The 24,362-nt window shown below is 41.9% G+C and overlaps 1 protein-coding gene across 6 annotated transcripts in view; it reads right to left on the reverse strand.

Annotated features, from left to right (window-relative positions):
- MAP2K5 (mitogen-activated protein kinase kinase 5) overlaps positions 1–24,362 on the reverse strand; it is a 126,793-nt gene that overhangs the window by 48,977 nt on the left and 53,454 nt on the right. For 5 of the 6 annotated variants that reach the window (XM_086849624.1, XM_086849628.1, XM_086849622.1 and 2 more), the window contains 4 exons: positions 17,473–17,546; positions 16,527–16,577; positions 12,877–12,948; positions 910–939 (listed from right to left, as the gene is read on the reverse strand). In XM_086849624.1, the coding sequence (XP_086705750.1) occupies positions 910–939; positions 12,877–12,948; positions 16,527–16,577; positions 17,473–17,546 (227 nt within the window). The remainder of the gene's footprint in view (positions 1–909; positions 940–12,876; positions 12,949–16,526; positions 16,578–17,472; positions 17,547–24,362) is intronic. The other variant, XM_086849623.1, reaches the window with a different exon arrangement.

Genomic DNA, 24,362 nt, shown 5'->3' on the forward strand with positions numbered 1-24,362 from the left:
AATCAGACATGCCTCCAGGCACTGCGAGCTGTAGAGACCAAGATGCAGAGAGCAGTCTTCATAAAACATATGAAAACATAAAAAAAACCCACATTCAAATAATTCATTTTAGTCCCTGGACACTTCACTTTTTTATTTTTTTCCCTCCTCTCTCTCTCTCTCTCCCTGGAAAGAATAATTGGAGGAACTGCTGAGCAGTTTGTTCCTGTGAATTCTAACATCCATCTCGAGATGAGAATTTCAAGTGATCGTCAAAGGCGGCTCTGGATTTGTTTTGTTTGGTTTTTGTGGGGTTTTTAGGCGTAAAAAGTAAAATATTCCGTGGTGATGTGGAGCTCAGCATCCACCCAACCACTGCCACTAGAGATGGAAAGAGTTTTACCTGCAGCTTCAGGTGGAAACTTAGAAAATACCAGTATTTACATAAAATACTAATATTAGGTCTTCTTAAAAGGAAGAATCTGAAGCTCCCTGAAGTATTCCATTCACATTCTATTTTTGAGGAGATTTTAGATCATCATTCAAAATTGGAATTAAAAATTAAATTATAAGAAAAGGAGCAGATACATCTTCCAGCTTCCAAAAAAAATATTAAAAAAAATGTTGTAAAGACTGGATTATTTTTTAATCTCCCAACAAAATTAACAAGATTAACATCATCATAATTTTCATTGTCTCCAGGGGAAAAAAACCTAGAGTTTGGAGAGGAAAAAAAAAAAGGGGGGCAAAAAAAAAAAATATAAAAAAAAAATCAATAGAGACTTCTAAATGACTCCTTCCAGCTCCCACTTTTCAATTTAACAGGACAGATTTATTTGTATGTGGCTCAAATGTTCACAATTGCTCTCTGCACCTTCATACATAGGAATGAATGTCACAGTGGCAAACAGCAGTAATGAACAATCTTACCTGAGGATATGGAAACCTCCCAAGAGCAAGCTGGGAAAGGAAATAATATTTGTCTAGTTATAGAGATTTGCATGGAGGGCACATTTCCTTCAAGAGAGAAAAGTACTCAACTCTCACGATGTCAGAAATTGGGGGAAAGGCAAAAAAAAAAGGGAATTTGCAAAAACAAAGAGCTGTATTTAGAATGGGGCCCTCAAAACCATCATTTTTCCTGGGATTTCTGGGTTTCTCCAGCCCTTTTCTCTCCCTCAGTTCCAACATCTGAGTTCCAGAAAGAAAAGTTCTCAACTCTCACAATGGTAGAAATTGGGAAAATGGAAAAAAAAAAGGGATTTTGCAAAAACAAAGAGCTGTATTTAGAATGGGGCCCTCAAAACCATCATTTTCCCCAGGATTTCTGGGTTTCTGCAGCCCTTTTCTCTCCCTCAGTGCCATTTGATGCCCAGATTTGGGTACATTTCTTTCCAGAGAGAAAAGTTCTCAAATCTCTCAATGTCAGAAATTGAGGAAATGACAAAAAAAGGAGGATTCTTCAAACACAATGAACTGTATTTAGAATGGGGCCCTCACAACCATTACCCCTCAGGATTTCTGGGATTCTCCAGCCCTTTTGTCTCCCTCAGTTCAGTTCCCCCCTTTGAGTTCCAGAGAGAAAAATTCTCAACTCTCACAATGTCAGAAATTGGGGAAATGACAAAAAAAGGAGGATTCTGCAAACACAAAGAGCTGTATTTAGAATGGGGCCCTCACAACCATTACCCCTCAGGATTTCTGGGATTCTCCAGCCCTTTTGTCTCCCTCAGGGCCATTTGAAGCCCAGAGTTGGGTACATTTCTTTCCAGAGAGAAAAGTTCTCAACTCTCTCATTGTCAGAAATTTGGGAAATGACAAAAAAAGGGATTCTGCAAAAACAAAGATCTGTGTTTAGAATGGGGCCCTCACAACCATCATTTTTCCTGGGATTTCTGGGTTTCTCCAGCCCTTTTCTCTCCCTCAGTGCCACCTTTTGAAGCCCAGGTTCCCCAGGAGTGGAAATGAAACCAGTTCAGCCCTTTGCTGATAATTATCTGAGATGAGCAGCTCAGCTCCCCAGGTCCTCCCTGGAGTGGTTCAGGGTAAAATCTGGGTTAAATCAGGATAAAATGGGGCTGGGTGTCCCTGCTGCTGTCAGACCCCAGTGGGATGTGGGGAGAGCCCACAGCACCCACAGAGAAATCTCATTTTCCAGGATATCCACCACATCTGCTGCCCCTGCTGGTTTATAAGCCAATTCAGGCATTATGGAGTAGTCCCAAGATCAACATTTTTATGGATATTGTCTAAAAATATTCTACTGACCTTAAGTAATAAACATTTCAAGAGAAATTCTTTGGACTAGGCAGGTTCTCCCAGCCGGTGGGAAACCTTGGAAACAATTCCAGCAAAATGCAGCTGCTGGGAGTTATTGTGTCTGCTCTTCAGTGAGGGACTGAAGTTTTCAGGGTTAAAAGCACGGAATCTTCTGGAAAAGCCCTCTCAGAGTATCGAATCCAGCCACCCCCAGCCCTTCCAAGGCCACCACTGACCACGTCCCCAAGTGCCACATGCACAGAGCTGTTAAATCCCTGCAGGAATGTGACTCCACCAGCACACGGAAAACACTTCCCATGAAGAAATTTTTCCTGAATATCCAAACTTATCACCCTGAGCTGACACAGAGCAGCTCTTTTGTCTTTCTGGGTGTGCCAGAAGAGCCTCCCTACACCCCACATCACCTTTGAGAATCCTGCTATCACCTCCAGAGGAAGGCCTAGCACGGAGGTTATGGGTGCAGTGAAATCATGGATTTCCCAGCTGGATAAAATTCCATTCCCACCATCCTGAGCAGCAGTGCTGGAGTTCTGAGGCACCGTGTCACCCACGGCAAGGGACAAACCCCGCTCCCAGCGCTGACACCTGAGCTCCTGGAGCTGGGGACACCCGACCTGGCCAGATTGCAGCTCCCAGAGGTGAAATTTCAGCCTCTTGGCAGCACAAAACTCTCCTGAGGACAAGAAGGAGGCACAGACAGAGCTGCAGTGAGGGCAGGGAAGGAGCAGCAGACATCCCCGAGCCTCAGCAGCTCGGGAAGGAGCCAGGGATGGAATTCCTTCCTGCAATTCCAACCCCAGGAGAGTTTGGCCTCAGCAAAACCAGCAAATTTCTGCCAAATCCTTGGGGGAGACATCACAAACCCAGAGCATTTGTGTGAGAGATGAAACAATTTCTTTGGGGGTCACTCCTAAATGAAGCTTTCACAATATTGACCTCAAAACTCTTGTCCAGAGGAGGCCCCAGAGCTGCTCCAAGGGTGGAGCTGGGCTGGGAGAGCTGGGAATGTTCCCCTGGAGAAGGGAAGAATCCAGGGAGAGCTGGGAATGTTCCCCTGGAGAAGGGAAGGATCCAGGGAGAGCTGGGAATGTTCCCCTGGAGAAGGGAAGGATCCAGGGAGAGCTCAGAGCCCCTTGCAGGGCCTGAAGGGGCTCCAGGAGAGCTGGAGAGGGATTTGGGACAATGACAGGACACAGGGAATGGATTCAGAGTGGAGAAGTGGAGATTTAGATGGGATTTGGGAAGGAATTTCTCCCTGTGAAGGTGGGCAGGCCCTGGCACAGCCGCCCAGAGCAGCTGTGGATGCCCCTGGAATGTCCAAGGCCAGGCTGGACAGGGCTTGGAGCAGCCTGGGACAGAGGAAGATCTCCCTGCCCGGATCATCCTGAAGGTCTCTTCCACCCCAAAGCATTTTGGAATTCTCTGATCATTCCCATCTCAGGAAAGCCACTCAGGTCTCTCTCATGACAGGCTCTGAAAATGCTGCTGACTTCAACAAACTTCATTTCCTGCTGTGGCCCAGGGGCTACAAAAACTCATCCTTTACCAGCTCCTGCTCTTTTGGGAGCAGCACCCTCCTGTCCTGAGCAGGAATCTGAGATCCCCAGGAGCTGAGCTGCTGGGACAGCCTAGAAATGAACCCACAAATACCCAACAGCTTCCCACAAACACAAACAAACCCAATTCTGCTTTTTTATACCGAGGAACAGTGAAAAACCCCAGATTTTCAAACAAGCAGATGACAACGGTGCCGTGCCCAGAGCATTATTTAAGAAAATAATCTTATTTAAGATAATAATCTTAAAATAATCTTATTTAAGAAAAACAATCACTGCCTGGATGGTGACTCCAAACAAAGCATTTCCATTCCCACTGACCACTCCAGGCCTCAGCAGGGGCTCCCAGGCAGCAGAATAATAATAATAATAAAATAAGTGGGGAATAAATTAATAAAATAATAATAAAATAATAATAAAATAATAATAAAATAAACCAAAATATAAAAATAAAAATATAAATAAAAATATAAAAATAAAAATAAAAATAAAATAAAAATAAAAATAAAAAAGAAAACAAAACAAAATAAAAATAGAAATAAAATATAAAAATAAAAATATAAAATAAAATAAAAAATAAAACAAAACAAAATAAAATTAAAATAAAATATAAAAATAAAATAAAATAAAATAAAGTAAAATAAAGTAAAATAAAATAAAATAAAAATAACTGCAGAAAGAGGCAGACACAAACACAGGGTGAATAAATGAGTGCTGAAGGACCCCAAAATGCAACAAGTTCTTTGCCAAAAAAGAAACATTTCTCAGCAAAGCAGGGCCAGCTCCTGTGCCACTTCTGCATCCCCTGCACCACCACTGGATCCATCTGCTCAGATTTCCTCCCTGCAAGATTGTCAAGGTATTATAAATTAAGAAACTTAGCAAAGAGTCTGTAATCTTCCCCGAAATAGCCTGCAGATATGTCACTGTACTAAATGTGTTTCAGATTTAATGAAGCTTTAATGTCCTTTTTAATTTTGCCTGTTTCTGTATCACCAGGGGTCGAGCGAGGCAATCAGCACTCGAGAGGGTGGTTTGGTTTAAAACTAGGAAAAAACTCATTTGCTTATGAGTTGCACTGTATTTTCTTAATTAAATTTACTAAGTAAAACGGTTTAAGTTCAGCCAACCAGTGACCTCTGGGTGTAGATTTAGATTTATAAAAAGTGTCACAGTTAAAGTAAGATTATTAAAAGAGAAAAAAAAAAATAAAATTAAGAAGCCCAAACAACAAACAGATGAGAGTTTCACTGAAGGGATTTTCAAATTATCGTTTGTCTCAAGGAAGTCACAGGAACACGAGGAACAAGCCCAGTGCAGGTGGAAAAACCACAAACTACCAAATTAACACTTTGTCCAAAAGTACTCTGCATATAAAGGATGAAACTCCAGAACGCACAACTCTTTCAAGGTATTTTAACAAAAATATAATATTTCGATTTAAATTAGTTGGGTTTGGGAAGTGATCAGTGGTTTATGTCTGGATATTGAGGAGGGAATGCCTGAAATCCAGGGAGCTGCTTCCCATTTCCCCAAGGATCCTTTCCCAGGGGCTGGATTTGATAATCTTGAGCTCTTTTCCAACACAAGAACTGGAAAACCTTCATTTCCCAAAGCCCAAAGTGGCTTGCAATGGCAGAGTGGTGTGGAAACAGAAAGGAGAAGGGAATCAGACACCAAAAATTATCCAGGAAAACACTTTCCCACCTCAGAGCAGCTACCTGCAGGAGTTTGTGGGGTGGGTGTGTGTGTTTTATAAAGCGATTCCTTTTTCAAACCCAGAAGTAGCTCAGGAGAGCAAATAAAGCAGCTCAGTGAGGTTCTGTACTGAGAATTCCCCAAGCCTGGGCAGGGATGGATGAGATGAACCATCAGATTTCAAACCAGCACTTGGCAAACTGAGAAGTAATCCCAGATTATTTATTACTTATTACATTTATTGCCATATTTAGATATTTGTAATATAGATTGTTAATATAAATGAATAGATAATATAATGTATTATATATAATTATATATAACATATATTTTATATTTATATTACAAATAATATGATTAATTGTGATCAATGTAATTGTGTTACAGTTGTAATTAATGTAATATAATATATAATATATACTACGTGTCATATATATAACATATATTATAAATTATATAGTATATATAATATATTATATAGTATATATATAATACAGTATATATTATATAGTATATATAACATATTATATATTATATATTATATATTATATATTACACACTAAATATTATATATTACATACTAAATATTATATACTATATATATTACCTATTATATAATATATATTACATATGGTATGTACTATCTATAATATAAATGTATGTATATATACATGTAGTTATATATATATAAATTATATATAATACATATTTGTGTAGTTTTTTTTATATATATATATATATATATATTTATGTATGACATAACAGAGGTACAGTGTGTGTGCACATACTGACTTTTACCAAATTACCAAAAAAATTTTGATTAAAAAAAAGAAAAAAAATCAAAATTTTGAATTTTGAAGCGGCGATTCAGGAAGAAGCTCAGGACTGAGCACCAGAATTAGCAGGAAAGCAACTCAGCCCTGTTCTCAAACACACTTAAGGGGCAGATAAATGAACCCAAAATTCAAATCACTTGTTGAAATCGTGTGATTTGCCATTTTAGAAGTGAAAAGGGAAATCCAGAAACCACACCCTCCCCTTCCAAATCACTTTCTCCACCTCACTCCTTCCTTTTCTTTTTTTTTGCTGCATATTGTGAATAAAATCACAGCAGCAGCTCTGTCTGGATCCCGTTTGGAAAGCGGCTGAGGGAAGGAAGTTCAAAACATTTTTAGGACACTCAGGCAATAAAATTTCCCACTTAGATTATTGTGCAAGTTGTTTTTTAATTTACAGTTACACAGGAGAGCACGGGATGCTTTTACTCTTCATTTAGGCACATTCCATGTTTCTCGGCATAACTGCAAATTGAAAATAAGCGCTGGCAATATCGCCAGTGATGGAGCTGAAGGAGGACTTTATAGGCTGAAATGTTCTAAAATTTGTTCTTAATTACCTCGTGCACATTTTACACAATTAAATTTCCATCCGAGGATTTTGCATTTAGATTGTGCGCCGCAGTTAAACCCTCGTTTTCTGCAGGAAGCAGCCTCGCTCAAACTTTCTAAAAGCAGACTTAACTACTGGATAACACAAAATTCCCCAGGTGAAATTTCATTCCAAGGCCAATTTCGACATTCCTGGATAGATGGGCTTCAAATCACCTGAAACTCTGCAGGGTATGGACCTTTAATAAATATTAAATATCTCAAAAAAAAAATTACACCAAGATTTTTCTTCTCCTCCTTAATATCAATTTTGCTGTCATCTTACTGTGTGGGTTTTTTTTGGGAAAAAAAATAAAAAATAAATAAAAAATAAATCCAAAAGGATATAACAGCAATTTAGCAGAGTTAAAGTGCTTCTGAGGTTAAACTGACAACACAAAGCATCTTGAAGTAGGGTTTCAATTAAATGTGCAGGATTTAGTAATGCAGGGCCCTGACAAAAAAAAATAAAATAAATAAAAAATAGAAGGAAAAAAAAAAAAATAAGAGTTACAAATTAATTTAATCTTCTGCCTATAGTTTGCAGCTGCACTCCAAAGTGTCTGGGGCTTAAGAACAAAGCCTTGCAAGGCCTGGGAGTGAGGAAAGCTTCAATTTTTAATGTATAAGGCCATTAGCTGATAACTTGTGGAATCTGCGACCCCTGCGGAGGGGCAGGAGCGGCAACGGAGACGGATGAAGTGACAGATTTGTTGTTGGTGGCCAGGGCTGGGAGGGGGGAAGGTTATTACCACCACCAGAAAAATGCCCTAATAACCTTTGGGACATTCCTTGGCTTGAGCAGATGAGTTCCAGCTCCGTCTCGGCGTAAAAAAAAAAAAAAATTATATTAAAAATAAAAAAATCAAAGCTTAATTCGCCTTAATTAAAGATAATTAGTTTCACTTTGACTTCTTTTAAATATGAGCTGTAGCAAATGCACTGCCAGCTCAAGGCTGCAGACAATCAGGGTTAAATTGCACCTTTCTGCCTGGCCACAAATCCTGGATATTACCAGGCTTTTACTGCTGCATCTTCAAAGGTGACGCCTTTTCCCAAGGGACAAAGGTGGGCCAGGGCTTTCCAGGGAAATTAGCAGGAACAAAATCCCCACAAATGCTCCAGGAGGGTTAATTTGATTCCTTGGTGGAGCAGAGAGGCTTCCTGCTTGGTTGTTTGCTGGGTTTAAACTCAGTACCAGAAGGGAGCAGTGGGTTAAATTTGGCTGTGCTGGTGGAAGGGCAGCTCTGACTCTGCTCTTCTCCTGCTCTGCTGGAGTGAGGCTTCATCTGCCACTACCGGCCACTAAATCATGGGGAAAGACACAGAAACTGCAGCATTTTTTGACTCTTTAAGTAGAAACAGCGACGGAGAAAGAATAGGAAAGAATATGCGGAGTGATGGAATCTGGGAATGGTGGGAAGGGACCTTTTAGAGATCCTCTAATCCGTCCTACCACGGGCAGGGACATCTCCCGCTTCTCCAAACCCCGTCCAACCTGGCCTGGGCCATGCCAGGGATCCAGGGGCAGCCACAGCTTCTGTGCCAGGGCCTCCCCACCCTCACTCACCCATAAAAACACAAATAACACATTCTATTAAATAACCTTACATATTAAAACCCACATTCCAAACACCCACAGCCCACATCATCCCTTAATCGTCCCCTCAGCCTGGGTGGAGAACTGGATTATTTATTTCCCTGCCCGCAGCGGCCTAGGAGCAATTGCAGAGCGACAACGATCCATCGAGGTCTCAACCCGCGCAAACTGTACCTAAACTTCCACTTTATTGCAGCTTAGTTCACAATCTTCACCTAATATAGGGTTACATCCCAGTGCAGCAGGCGGATAAATCATCCTGGAATATTACTCTGGCTAAGTTTAGCTGGGAGTGGAGCATATGTGCTTCCGAGTCACTGAAGCACAGGCCCATAAAATACACTAATTACTGGAAGTTCTGGTCACTGAGTGATTGATAGCGCTCTGCCAGGCAACTTCAGCTCGTGTGAGGGGCCTCCCCCAGCACACAGCAATTATTAATTCATGACCCAACCCTCAGGCACTGCTCCCTCCACTCCCAACCCCGCCAGCACCAGGCTGGACATTGTCCAGTGGGAGAGGAATCGGAGGGAGCGGGCACTGCTTGGAGAAATCACCCAAAATAGCTCCAGGGAAAGAGAAATAAAAATATAGGCCAGCTTTTCTTCTCTGAGAAGGAGTTTGTGAAGCACAGAACGGCCCAGACCCTGTAAATATTCCTCTCAATGGGAAGGACTGGGGTTGATGAGGGGGTTGAGCAAGTGGCAGCTCCTTGTGGTCCCTAAAACCCGGCAGCAATGCGGTGAGGCTCGCTGCAAAATCACAGCAAGAATCACTTTTTATATCCTTCCTTCCCTTAATCCTAAAGGGAAAGTGCTGCTTCTCCTCCACTGCTGCAACCTGAGGCTGTTTCTTCCAGACCGCTACAAGAATTTGGCTGTACCACCAAGATCTGGGTTTCAGATTCTTCCTCCACCACCTCACAGAACCCTTCATGTTGGAGATGACCTTGAGGAACATCAAGTCCAGCTATTCCCACCACCAAACGCCGTCCCCAGAGCACCCCTGGTTTAGCTAAAGGCGTGACCTGATCAAAGAGCAGCCACAGATGAGAAAATCCCAAATCCTGCAGAACCTGCCTGAGATCAGCTCCCAACCCCGACCTCAAACCGTTCCCACTGCCAAGCTGACGTCCCTGATCCCACATTTTAGACTCCTCAGAGGAGATTTGAAACCTCCCCTCCTCCAGCAGGGTCTCCAGAGCAGTTTCACACAGTTAAACATCCTCAAGCCTGAAGTCAGATGCTTTCCTCAGAGCATCCTCCTGGAGCATCTTCCTTCTCCTCTCTGTGCCCCCAGCCCCAGTGGGATGAAGAGTCTGAGCTCCACCTTGTTTGATAAGCAACAACATCATTGTTTGTTGGATAATTCCCGATTTTCCCGTGTCTGGGAATGCGCACAGCCACTGGAAAACACCTGGTGTCTTCTCAGAGATCGCTAAGAACCCTTGAAAGCTCTTGCAGACACACAGCTACAGAGAAATCTGCTCACCAAACACTTCAACTTCTCAGCCTGGGAGCTTTAAGAACTAATATTAATCTAACATTAAAACTGATTCACGAACTTATTTTCTCTGGGGGAGACAAGAGGGATAAGCTCTGGAAGAAAATCTGATTTTCAGAGGAGAACACAGAGGACAGTGGAAAGCAGAGACCGGGCTGTGATACAGAAGGAGAAGCAAAAAGCCAACTTGTGAGCTTCTACTTCCAAAATTGACTTGGCTTTGGGCATCAGCAAATTGCTTTCACTTCCTGAACTTAAATATAACACCAACTCTACCTGGAGATAAAATGATAAATATCACAGAATCCCGGGATGTCCTCGGGAAGGACCTTAAAGGTCATTTCCTGTGGGCAGGGAACCTTCCAGTACCCCAGGCTGCTCCAAACCCCTCCAACCCAACCCTGATGCCACAATTAAACCTCAACCAGATGGATTTGGATGTGGCTATGACACGGATTTGATCCTCCCTTGGATGTTCTGGAGTTCACTTGTGGATAAGAGCCAGGGGAAGGTGGGATCAGAGTCACACTGGAGAGAGAAACGGGGAATATTGGGCAATTTAATTTCTCCTCCCATGCAGGACACGGCTCTTGGAGAGAGGGAATGGGTTCCAGAGCTCCCTCAGCCCCAGCCCAGCCTGGATGTGTTTTGTGACCGAGTTATAAACCCTTGAAAAACAGCTTTTAGAAATGAAAATGCTGACACAGTGTTCAGTGTAGTGACAGCAATGGCACGGGTTTAAATTGAACTCGCTTTGTCAAGCCAAGAGCACTTAAATAAAACACGGGAAAACCTCATGGAAACACACAAACTATTTGTGGTGGAACACTTTGAAACAGTTTTTCCAGGTTATGGATTAAATTCCATTCCCTTCAGAAAAATCCTGAAGGGAGAAAGGCAAACTCCAAAAAAATGAAGTAACAAAAGATATGATAAAAATGATAATAATAACAATGATAGTAATAATGATGATAATATAGCTGCGTATCTAAATCTATTATATTTCAATTGAATTTTTAATTTATTATTTTTTTTTATTTCTGAGGGGATGACTGAGCACCCTCAGACCCCTCCTGCCTCAAAGGGAACAGGAGGAACACTCCCCATTTCTCAAAGCTTAGGCAGGACTCCCATCCCATCCCATCCCATCCCATCCCATCCCATCCCATCCCATCCCATCCCATCCCATCCCATCCCATCCCCTCTCTCCTACTAACTCTTTTTGGGGCAGTTTCCTCACCCTCCCAAACAACACTCCCCCTTCTCATCACACACAGCTTTGCAGCAAAGAAATTCCAGACATTTGAAGGGCTCACAAGAGCATGAAAGGAAATGAGAAGATTTACTGACAATTTGATATCCTCACACACCAGCACAGCCCTGGCTGCCTCCATCCCACCAGACTTTTCTTTTAAATTAACGTGGTGCCAACAGCGAGGTGTGGGGCTGGAGCCTGACTTTAGAGCGCAGAGGATTTTAAATCCCACAGCAAACACCAGCTCTCCCCTTTTTAACAGCAACAAGAAGTGTCTCCACTCCCAATCCCCACGTCAACAGGGTGTTACTTTAATGACAGTGACCTTGTGTGGCTCTTGGAGCACCTTTTTCACCTTTTTGGAGGCGTTTTTCTAAGGCACTGTCCTTGTTTTCATCATTTAACATCACTCAAAGCACTTCAATCAAGCTGGTGCTGGTGGGGAGAGGTCTCGGGGGAGCAGCTGACAAACCAATTAACAAAGCACCCAGACCCAAACCGGCTCCTGCACATCTGGTTCAGGAGAAATCCGGGGGAGAAAAAGGTTGGGAAGGTGTAAAAGCAGAGGAGGGAATGCAAATGAAAGGAGTTTTACCAATAAAATTCAGCTTGCAGGTGGAGTTGATGAGCAGCCACTAACAAGCCTAAAATAAACCCCAAATGTCTCGTGTGGATGACTGAACTGCTGGGGCACAGCTTTTAATTCAGGGAAATCCTTTATTTATCAAGTCCTGCATCTATTCACCGAGAACACAACACCCAACTCTTCCTGGAGTACAGTCTCTGCCCTTTTTTTGGCTAGAATGATTGAGAGAGTGTAAGGATTTGTCTGTATCTATCCCAAAATCCTGAGTGAGGGCTCTCACCCCTGCTCAGAGGTGCAGTGAAACAAATGAAGAGCCCTCCCTCCCCTGGGACACATCCAAGATCGTCACCCCTGTCACTCAGAGCTGGCTTCACACGCTGATCTAGCACACCTCAAACTCAGCACGGGCACCTGGGTTCAAAGGGCTTGGGCAAGGAATTTCTGATGTGAAAATGTAAAAATTCTGGGCTCCAAAATGGGGAATCTGCCAAGATTCAGTCCTGAGACTGCTCAGCTTCTGCCTCATCTTCTGCTAAAAATGTTGGTTACAGTTCACTTCAAGGGATGTCCAGATTCACCTTAGTATGAGGAAAGATGGGGAGAAAAGGGGGAGAAAAGGGGGAGAAAAGGGGGAGAAAAGGGGGAGAAAAGGGGGAGAAAAGGGGGAGAGAAAAAAGAAAGACAGAAAAAAGGGAGAAAAAAGGGAATGAGAAAGAGAAAGAAAAAAAGAAAGGAGGAAAGGAAAAAGGAAAAAGAAGGAAAAAGCCTCCACACACCGGGCCCTACTTCCTACTCAAACATGGGATTTTATTTAAGACCTCAAATGAACCCATTCTAAATACAGCCAAAATTAGCAACAGGTAGAAGCAAGTGAATATACAGGGAATTTAAAGAATAAACAATTCAATTAAAACATTCTGAGGTTATTTTGATGTTAAAGAGTTAATTTGAGCTTTGTAACGTGCATGTGAACAGGAGAGCTGTCTGCATACCTCCATGAAGGAAATCCCCAGGCTCCAAACATCCGAGTGAATCCCGTACTGCTCTCCTGAAATCCTCTCAGGCTGTGAAGAAAAGGAGACAAACAACTCCTGAGCCTTGCAAACTGACAGGGATTCTGCTCAAAAGCTGCTCCAGGGCAGGGAACGGGAAAAATCATGGAATATTTTGAGTTGGGAGGGACCTATGGGGTCAAATTCCAGCTCCTGGCCTCGCACAGACATCCCAAAATCCCACCCTGGGCATCCCCGGATGCACAAACACTCCCTGGGGAGCCTGGGCAGTGCCCCAACACCCTCTGAGGGAAGAAACTTTTCCTAAAATCCAGTTTAAACCTGCTCTGGCCCAGCTCCAGCCATTCCCTGGGGTCTCACCGATTCCAGAGCAGAGATTGGAGCTGCCCCTCGGGAAGCTGGAGACACCAAAAAAACACCGAGATGCTTCAAAGCTTCCCTTTGGAAATTCAGGGGAATTCAGGGATTCTCCAGGAAAATCTGTGTCCGTGCACCTCGTGAGGTCGGCCTTGGATTTGTGTTTGGGTTGTTGAATCCAAAGGGAAAACCAAGGGCTCGTGCACGAGAGCACAAGGTCAAGTCGAGAGAATCCAATTTTCCACTTCCCTCCCCAAATCCAGGCACCACAGCAAGGAAAAAAAATAAAAATTCCCAGTGTGGAGTCCAGAGGTTGGGGAATATCTACAGTTAAAAAGCAAAGTTACTGAAGCCAAAAGAATCACCACACGGTGGCAATTTGATTTTATTTTATATACTTCTTAATTTTCGGCTTTTTGACCTGTAAGAAAATAAAAAACCAAAAAACCAAAAAAACCCCAGCTCCAAACTCTTAATAGCAGGTTTAATGCCTCTCATGAAAGGGAGTGCTGTAAAAAATATCTGGTTTTTACTTGAAAGCTACAATTTAAGCATTTCCAAGGTCAAGTACAGCATGAAATGCAACAATAAAAGGCTCCCTGAGACTCCTCTCCCCACTGTGCTGTTAATGCACCTGTCTGCCCCAGCCACCTACAAAGGATTTTCAGTCTTTAATAATCCAGAGACCTTTGTTGGAAAACAAACTCCCAAATTAGTGCCAGCCCAAGGTGGTTTTTGGATGTTTACCCTGTGCTGCTGCTCCCAGGTCAGGAGCTTTTATTGCAGCGTGAATGTTAAATAAAAACCACGCTGCTGCCCCCGTATTCCCTCCAAAAAAACCCTCCAAACCCCCCAAAAAAATCACAATTTCAAGCTCTTTCACCAAATCTCGTTTGTGAGCAACCCCAAAAAATTTATCTTAATTTTTTTTAATTTATTGAGTATAATTAACCTAAATCAGCACAAATTAGAAACGTTTGCGACAGCACCGCGTGGGGGTTTTTTTTTAGGCTGGAAGATTTTTATACTGACAAGTTTTTAAAGTGAAATATTTTTAATCTCCTCACAAAGATGCAGATGTGCAGCCAAAATTAATTTTATGATGTGGTTATGGGATGTGCTAAGCTGGCCCAAGCAAGGTGGTAACACCCACCCCATTTTTGGGGCCCTTCCCGAGCCACCAAATGAGATTTATAATTCAAATGTGGATTTATAATTCACATCGAGCCACATTAAATTATTCTTCTTAAAAGTTCAAGCTTTAAACAGCAACTTCTAGTGAGGAATTGTGGGTTCACAAAAGATGGATAATAAATAAATTAGGCAAATGATGAATGAAATAGGAAAAGAAATCAACTTTTGAAATAAAAGATGGATTTAGAAGTAAGGGGGGAAAAAAAAAGGGAAATAGGAATAACAGATTTATCAAGGGTGTGACACGTGGATCACTCTAAATACACAGCCCAAAGTATTTTCTCCTCAAAATTTCTACAACTGATTGTTTTTTCATCCAATCTCTTTTTTTTTTCTGTTTCTGATGAAATGATTTTACAGAAAATGCATTTTTAATTTCTCAATCAAAAAGCTTTTTTTTTTTCTCTAAAAAAATCCCCCAAAAAAAACCCAAAAAGCTTTTTTTTAACTTATTTTTTTTTCCCAAGAAAACCTAAATTTTATCAAGAGTTTCAAATTCACTGCCAGTCTGCCAAATGGGTGAAGCAAAGCTTATGATCTTCATTATTTTTTGAGGTCTTGCCTGAAAATTTGATGACAACAAACGACTCAATCAAGAAGCAAAGCTGTTTGAACACAGAAAATCAGATGGAGCACATCTTGAGCTTAAACTTCTGATTCACAATTAAGAGATGGAGGCACCACATTCATCCAGAAAGTCAAAAAAAAAAAAAAAAAAGTAATTTATTTAATGTACACCTGGGATAGAGAAGTGTAATCTTGGTTTGGGCACTAAAAGCATAATACAATTTAATTCTCAGCCCTGCTTAAGATCAGTTTGAAGCAACAGCTGAGTTGGAAAAGTTGATTTATTTGAAGCTGTTTCAAATTCTGTTTTTTGTTTTGTTTTTTTTTTTGTCTGGATCTCCATGTCTTGGTTTTTTGGTTTTTTTTTTAATCTATTAAAAATGATATTTTTTAGTTAAAAAACCCCATTTTCCCTGCAGAGTATTCTGATGACACAGGACAGCCCAAGTCTTTCTAGGATGGTGACTTGAGCCTTTCAGGAGCCACACAATGAGCACACCTCGAGTGGAAAAGCACTTAGCAAATAAATGGGAGCCCTGACAAGAAAAATCAGAATAAAAAAAACCCACCTGAAAGCGATTAAAGGTCATGGATTTCTCCCTCCCCTTCCCTGAGGTTTGAAAAACACGAGCATCAACCACTTTGTGCTGTTTATGTTTTTATTTTTAAGCCAGTTTCTTTTCTCATCAACAGCAGGAGCAGTTCGCTGGGAGAATTTGAGTGGCCAAAAAATAAAGAGTTGGTGAAGTGCTTTAAAAACTGAGGGGTTTTCACAAATGAAATGGAGAATTGAAAAGGATCCAATGGATCTGATGGAAAATCCACTCTGATTTGTGCAGTTCTCTCTTCAGGCTGGCACTTGGCAGCTCTGAACCCAAACCCTGCCCTAAATGATGCATCCTCAGCTAAAAGAAAATTTAAAAAATTGGAATTTTAGGGGCTTTAATGTACAGGAACAGGACAAAAGCGGTCTTGGGTTAACAAAGACTGATCAAAATTTGTAGAGAAAAGTGGAAGCACTGATGATTTCCTGTGTTCTGAATTAAAAACTTGCACTTTAACGCCCTTATGTTATCAATCCCAGTGTTTTTAGCTTCAGATTTCCATGAGAAACGCTCCCACGGGGTCCTTGGGAATGCCCAACAACCTCTGCACAGGCTGAAATGCTTCCCTAAACTCCAGCATTCCCAAAAAACGTTTGGGCTGGGGCTACCAGTGACCTGCACAGAGCCACAAGCTGAGTGAAAATCTGGATTTTTCCTCAACCTCCAACTGGCTCTCCCTGTTCTGTTTTCAGCAAAAAACAACTGAAAATAAATTTTAAAAAACCCCCATTTTTCCAAATTTCTCCTCCCTCTCAACAAGAAGCAGAGCTGCACCACGGGATGAGGAGAAAGGATGGGAAGAGATGGAGTTTTGAGGATTGATTTAGGATCTATCCTGCGTTAAACACGAGGAGAGAGAGGACAAATAATCCCATTTAAACGTTATTCCCGCATAAATCCACTTACCGCCATATAAGCATTTGTTCCGACATACGTCTTGGCTATGGAATTCACCAGCTATCAGACAAAACAGTCTGTTAGAACAATATAAAGATAATGTGGAAATAAAATGGGCAATTATTCCTCATTTAACCTACAATCATCATCCCTATAAATCAACTAAAAATTATGTAAAAAAGGGAAGGGATTTATCCGGCAAGGCGTTAAAAATGATTAAATCTCGCCTGGGCTGGGGAATGAGGATTCCAATTTAAACGAGCGCTGCATTACAGTTTATGGCAGATAACCTTAAACAATTGTGTTAAACAGGATGTTTCTTCTTTTAGTACCCCAAACCAGTCTGATATAAAAAGTGAATTAGGAGGGAGTAGGATCAACTCATTTTTTTTTAGTCAGATGTGAATAAAGCCCCAATTCATCCCTTAAATGCTGGAGGGACAACAGAGCCTGCCAGCCCATAATACAAGGCTGACCTTCTCTTTGGGCTTCATGTTTGGCTGAGAGGAAAAAGGTGCTGAAATTCAAATCAACAGCACAGCGAGCTCATGGGTCACTAGCAGAGAAGTCCTCCAGGGAGGCCCAAAATGGAAATTAATTAAAATTTGTGCTGCTCATTGTCAAAGCCCACCACTATTGTTGCTCCCAATATTAATTTTTATTGTGGGCCAGTTGGGCTCCCCAGACACGTCTCTTGCTCTGCCCTCCCTTTTGTCTGGGCAAAAGGCTCCCAGATCAAAGCTGCATTTCAATGAAGTTTGCTATTGGTAAGTAGTAATTACAATATCAGCAGTTTTTACTGTCATTAAACAATGAACAATCATATTCAGATGAAGGAAAAGTCGCCCAGAGATTAAAAATGAAAAGGGTTGTCCCAGCAGAGAGGGGTTTGCTGTGGGGCTGCCAGGTGATTTTGACACCAGGAAAGGAATTTATGCAAAAAGGGGGAATTTACCTGGGTGCTGACCCCAAAGTCACAGAGCTTCACCTGGCCACGGGTGTTCACCAACATATTGGATGGTTTCACATCTGTTTTTGGGGGAAAAAAACCCACATTATTTGCATTATCTGGATAATAAATACAGAATGTCTTCGATTGGAAGGGAGCCACATCAAAATCCAGCTCCTGGCTCTGCACAGGACAGCCCCAAATGCCCAGGGAGCATTGGGAATGTGGCTTTTGAGAGGAAATATTACAAATATCTACTTCAAATGTGGTGGTTTGTAAGTCAGCAGGCACAGATAAAATTCCATAAATATAAAAAAATACAAAAAATATAAAAAAAATTTAAAATATTAAAAATATAAAATATAAAATATAAAAATATAAAAAATAAAAAATTAAAAATATTAAAATATTCAAAATATTAAAATATAAAATACCTCCTCTCCACACAGATTTTATATGGTATATACACAGATGATTTTATACAATACTAAAAATCTACATTATTAAACCTGCAGGTGACACCAACCTGGAACAGACACCAAGGAAAAGAACTCACAGGGATTTTAACAAACTGCAAAATCAGCCCCAAAAAAAAGGCTGGAATTCCATAGGGATAGATGGAAGTGGCACATTTGGGCAGGGATTAATCCTGCAGCTCTGCTCTCTGCACTGTTCCTCATCAGCCAACCCCATCCCAGCAGATAAATCATCAGTGTCCATCCCAAAACCAGGGAAAATATCCTGATGCTGATGAGCCCCCCTCTGATGCCAGAGGAAATTGCTGTAAAACCAACATGGGAATAAACTCCTGAACATCCAGTGCAAGTGCACTCAGGAAAAGAACTCACAGGGATTTTACCAAACTGCAAAATCAGCCTGAAACGAAGATGGAAGTGCATAAATAAACCATTGATGAAATAAAAATAATAATAAGAAGAATATAGTAATAAAATATAAAATAAAATACAACAAAATATAATAAAATAATAAAAATAATAAGAACATACATAAATATAATAAAAACATATAAAAATATAATAAAATATAATAAATACATCATTACTATAATAAAATTAATTAAAAGTTAATTAATATTAAAAATTTATATACTATAATAGAATATAATAATAAATAATATAATGTAATATACTAATATAATAAAAATTAAAATAAAAATTAATAATACTAATAATAATAAATAATTTTTTTAATCCTCTCAAAATCAGAGTATCAGTGCAAATCTCCTGATGCTGAGTCCCCCAAAGGAAGTAGGTGCATTGCTGTAAAATAAAACCAAGATGGGAATAAACTCAACATCCAGCCTGGCTTTAGAGCAGGAAACATTGAACATCTTTGCTGTTCCAGGGATGCCAGCAGGGGAGCAGAACGTTCACGTTACAGCCTGGCTTGGAACATGGCAAGATTAGAGCCTGGCTTTGCCTAATCACTGCTTTCTTCTGTCAAAATGGATTAAAAGCAACAGCTTGAATCAGTGCCTCCTCTAAAAGTGAGCACTGGTTGGGGGCAGATGGATGAAACCCAACTAGAAAAGAACCTAATTTTGTTTATCATTAGGTTTGCCTTGGTTTAGCAGCTGTTTCCTGGTGCCACAGGAGCTGCCTTAATTTGTCTCTGCGATGTAGAAACGTAGAACCTCAATTAAGAAGCTGATTAAACGCTCGCCTATGTTCCAGCTGAAAAATCCAGATTAAAAATGGGAGCATCCAGGAGTTCCTACAGACCCCAGGTGAGTCAGTACTTTTAAAGTGAGGTAGCAACACTGCTGGCACTGTAATTTCTGTCATTTCCCCCCAAAAAAACCCCAGTCCTGAGCATCCAGAGCCTCAGTTTGTGTTTGCTGATCTCCATCTTTAGGAATTTGACCCATGTGCTGTACTTTTGATGGAATTTTGCCTCCTCTGGAGCTGAGTGACTTTGCTAAATCCAAGCAGACAGAGTGCAGAGGCTCTCTCCTGAATCCTGAGCAGAATGGAGGTGCAGAATATTCCTGTCTCACCTTCTTCCTAAAAATATGGAGCCACCTCTGATCTGGGCTGGAATGAGCCCAGCCCCAGGAGCTGCAGCACACAGGGAATGCTGATATTCCAGCATGTCCAACTTTTAGGGGAAAACTGAGCAAAACCAGTTCTGCTTTTAGTTGTAGCAAAAAGGATCCCAAAATCCTTCCACAAAGCTGCAGACAGAAAATCCTAACGGAAAGAAAGCACTGGGTAATTGGCTAATTGGTAATTAAGGGACCCTGCAGAGCAAGGGGCAGTCAAACCAACCCTGTAAGGGCAAATCCAAGCTGTCCTTCCAGCAGAATTCAACAGCACCACAAAAAAACCAGGGAATTTAATCAAGTATTTGCTGTACATTCCAATGGTTGTGTTCATTTCCTCAGAAAGAAAAGGAAGTGACAGCACAAAATATCTGATACTGAAAGCAGGGAGGAAAATCAGCTCATCAGCAAATCAGCCTTTTGGTCTCATCACCCACTTCAGTTAATGGGTTAAATATTTTTTTGGGTTTGGGAAACGAGTGTGCATAAATAATGTTCTGCACCATCTGCTTGTGATTAATATTAGTGTTGAGAAGTGAAAGAATTTAAACAAGAGCCAAAAGGGGTCATTATGCTCCCATTACCAGGGCTTGCTTAATACAAATGATTTCTATGAAGCATCATTATAGAGGATGAACAAGTTCTCCTCCTGATGGAGCTGCCTGAGTAGTTTCACCTCTCTGCAAACAAACAGGACCTCCAAGCTCTTACTCACCAGTAAATAGAACCATCAGAGGTTCAGCTTTTTGAACACCAAACATTTCACTCGTTGGTGGCATTGAAAAATAAACAGATTCATGATTGTGTGAGGGAGGGGAAAAAAATAAAAAGAAATAAAAAAAAAAGCCCTGAGATGCTTTAAAAGCTGTCTCTTGACTTCTCCTGGCTTTTAAAAACAGCAAACAGCAACAGGCCAGGTTCAAGGAAGGCAGCAGCGTGGTTTGGCAGGGGCCAGGTTTATTTCTTTTTTTAAATAAGCCTTAAGTGGTCTATAAGTGGGCAAGCCTGTGTTTAGGTTTACACACAGACATAAATAAATGTGTGGAAGCACAGAATCCTGGGATGGCTGGGGTGAGAGGGGCTCTTAAAGCTCATCCTGTCCTTCCCTGCCATGGGCAGGGACAGCTTCCACTATCCCAGGTGGATAAATCCACAAACACCCCTGGATTTGTGTCTGTGCCTCAATAGGTGGCCCTAATGCTGATTACATCCCCCAGAGATAAAAGAGGAGAGGGGGAGAGTCAAATGTGCAGCTCTGGACATCTTTGGTGAAATCCTCAGCAAACAATCACCGCTGGGAAGATGGGAATGCTCCCCAGTGCCTGTCCCAGAACAAAGAGGAGTGGAATATCCTAGGATTGATGATATCCTGGAGGAAAAGGAGATGCTCTGAGTGATGCACAAACCTCCTCCTGCCACAGAGCAGATCTCCACGTCCTCCATTCTCCCTCATTTCAGCTGAAGTTCACTTCCACAACTTCCATTTGAAACCTAACCTGGAACTGAGGTGCCCAAACCATGAAACAAACATAAATATAAATATGTAAGATATAGGAACACCCCCAACACTCACAGAGGCAAGCACACCAGTGCAGCTCAGTACAATTAAACACAAGTGGGTAACATTGATTTCCTGCACTTCCTTTAATAAGCAGGTGTGAACAAAGCAAAACACAGCAGATAAAATGCACACGGTCTATACTTATTCTTGAACCTAACAGATTTTGGTTTGTCTTTAGACAAACTTTGACTTTGTACATGATTAGACTTGTTTAATTGCTAATTCTGTTTTAAATCTAAGTTAATTTCTCATTACCCTTCCATTTCTACTTCTTATCCTCTGGGGAAAAGAGCACACTTATCATTGGGACATTCTCACATCTTCCAAGGAAGTGGTGGAGGTGTTAATCTTATGTTTATGTTTGATGTGGGTGTGATGACTCCAGCTCGGGGTTTATTAATATGCACGGCTATCACCTCATTAGTTGCGAGGTTTGTTTTGAAGTGAAGCTGTAATATTTGCTGAGATGTCTGATCTGCAATAAAAGACTTGCTCATTGTTTGGTTTCCTTGGCTTTAATTCCCTGCTCCAGGCACACAGCTCTGCCCCAGGACTGCTTCACCCCTTCCTCAGAAATCCCTGACTCTCCTGCTCTGCCCTGGCTGAGACAGCAAGAAAATCAGGAGTCAAAATTCCTTCTTTTACCTCCGAGCATCAAAACCAGCTGAAGGACATTACCTGGAGAAATAATCACCTGCCTGCCATTCCATCCCTCTGTCCCTGCTTTGAAGGTACAGAAATTTACATTTTCTGTACCCTAAAAATGGGTAAAATAATAAAATTCTTGGGGAAGCTGCTGAACCTGGAGTGCTCGCTGTGCCCTCCACGGCATTCTGCAGTGCTGGGTCAATCCAGCAACAGAGCAAGGCCAGAAAAATCAGAAGAGTGATGAAAAATCACTTTCTGAGCTTTTCTTCAGACCACAGCAAAGACCAAACATCATTCATCAAAATCCCAGAGCTGCTCCTCAATCAAGGCAAGGAAACCCAGGCAGGAGGGGAGATTTTGTTCTACTGGCACAGCAAAAATCTGAACCAGGTTCTAAATGTACAGCAGCAAAACAAGAGAATTATACAGCATTTATGTTCCCTCCAAATCACAGCCAGAAGGTGGCCAGAAAAAAGACCAAAAAATTAAAAATTTCAAATAGTTTTTCTTTTTGGGTGGTCCAAGTGTGGTGTGAAGCCTGTTCAAAGCCATACCCAGCAATGGATGTTCTTGCTGCCTTTTCTATTTATTCTGACAATTCCAGCGGCAGCTCCAGACTGTTCCTCCTCTTTCTGGGAGGGGATGGAGCTGATAAATCCCTGCTCCTGGCAGCATTCAGGAGAGCAAGTGGTGAGGTTTGAACAACTCAAAGTTGTTTAAACCAGCCCAGAAATGCCCATCTCAGTCACCTGTGTCTGCTCTGGGTAATTCCTGCTCTTTTCACCCAGCCCAAGGTCAACTCCAGCCCTTCAGCCTGTGAGGGAAAAGGCCTCAAATTGTGCCAGGGGATGCTCAAAGTTGGGTATTAGGGAAGATTTCCCCCCAGGAAAAGGTTTTCCAGCCTGGGCACGGGAGTTTCCATCCTTGGAAGGCTTTAAAAGCCCTGTGGATGTGGCACTCAGGGACATGAGGCACTGCCGGGGAATTGTTGGACTGGATCCTCTCAGAGGGCTTTTCCAGCATTAATAATCCTGTGATTCCATAAAATCCAGGTCCTAACTGGATTTCTGCTGGGTGTTTTGGCCACCTGTCTCTTTCTCACAGGCAGAACCATCCCTTGGGCTGGAAGGGTCTGAGGAGGAGCCACAACCCTGGCTCAGGGCCGAGCCCGGCTTGCTTTGTAAAGCAGAGCTTAACAACGGAGCTTTGCGATCTTCAAAGAGTCCTGGCAAAGAATTCTGTGTTCAATTGGATTTTTGGTGCCTTCCTAACAGGGTCTGCCCCGAAAATCCTGGGAATTTGGAGCTCTGGGAAGTGCGGCCCACTGTGGCTGCAGTCCCGGCTGCTTTGGGCCTGCAGGGAGCTGGGATGGGGAGAGAGGAGGGGAGGATGGTGAAGGAGAGGGATAAATTTCCCAGTGAGGGGCTGGGAGAGCTGCTCCAGCTCAGCTTGGGTGTTTTCCAAGGGTGGAGCTGGGCTGGGAGAGCTGGGAATGTTCCCCTGGAGAAGGGAAGGATCCAGGGAATCCTCAGAGCCCCTTGCAGGGCCTGAAGGGGCTCCAGGAGAGCTGGAGAGGAATTTGGGATAAGGGACAGGACACAGGGAATGGTTTCCCACTGTCAGAGAGCAGGGATAAATGGGATATTGGACAAGAATTCCTCCCTGGGAGGGGCTGGGCTGGAATTCCCAAGGCCCAAGGTCAGGCTGGAGCCTGGAACAATGTGGGGCATCCCATGGAATAGGATAAGATGAGATTTAAGGTCCTTTTCAACCCAAAACCATCCCAGGATTTTGTGCTGACCCTTCACCTTCCCCCCTGACTTCCCAGGCCCTCCAAAATCAGATTCCACCTCTCTGCTTTGGAATTCAACATCTGCCTGGGTTTCAGGACTGGATTCCCTTCAAGGAATTGTGTTTTAGGAGCTGTAATTCCTCTGGGATGCAGCAGGATTTGTATTTGGTCCAAAATGAGTAATAGGGAGAATGAGGGAATTTCTACAGCTCAGGAAGAAAAGTTCCACGTTTGAACTGAGTAAATAAAAGCCAGGAAAGTAAAGAAATGGCACAGGATGCAGCAAATGGAAAGAAAGGGAAGGGAGGATGAAGTGGAAGAGGTTATTAAGAGATTTTTTTTTGCTTTCTGGCCTTTTTCAAGAAGACAAATCATTCCATCCTTTGGCCTTCAGGATTCTGAGCAGCCCAGCACAGGTGAACTAAAGATACAGAGATATTCTTTCCCTCAGGAGTGACCTGGGTTCCTGCAGCCCCCAATTTTCCCAGGATGAGGGAACAGATGTGGGAATTCCACAGCAACATCAAGGACCAGAGCAGCTACTTCCAGACACCTCAGAAACATTAAAAATTGAATTAATTTCTCCTTTTTTTTTTTTTTCTATTCTTTTGAGAAGCTTGGTGTAAAGGGAATGGGCTTCTCTGTTCTTTAAACAGCATTTTCCACACTGTTTTTTTAAGTTTTGGTAGATCTGAGTGATTTTTTTCCAAATAGACACATTTTAAATAAAATTTAACAGTAAAAAGCAAGGAATAAATGAGAAGTTTAATAAAAAAAAAGGTCCCAACTCAGCTACAGGAAAGAGAATAAAGAGCAAAACCCAAAACTGACTT

The sequence above is a fragment of the Cyanistes caeruleus genome, chromosome 13 (genome assembly GCF_971803275.1).
Source record: "Cyanistes caeruleus chromosome 13, bCyaCae1.hap1.1, whole genome shotgun sequence".
Taxonomy (NCBI): domain Eukaryota; kingdom Metazoa; phylum Chordata; class Aves; order Passeriformes; family Paridae; genus Cyanistes; species Cyanistes caeruleus.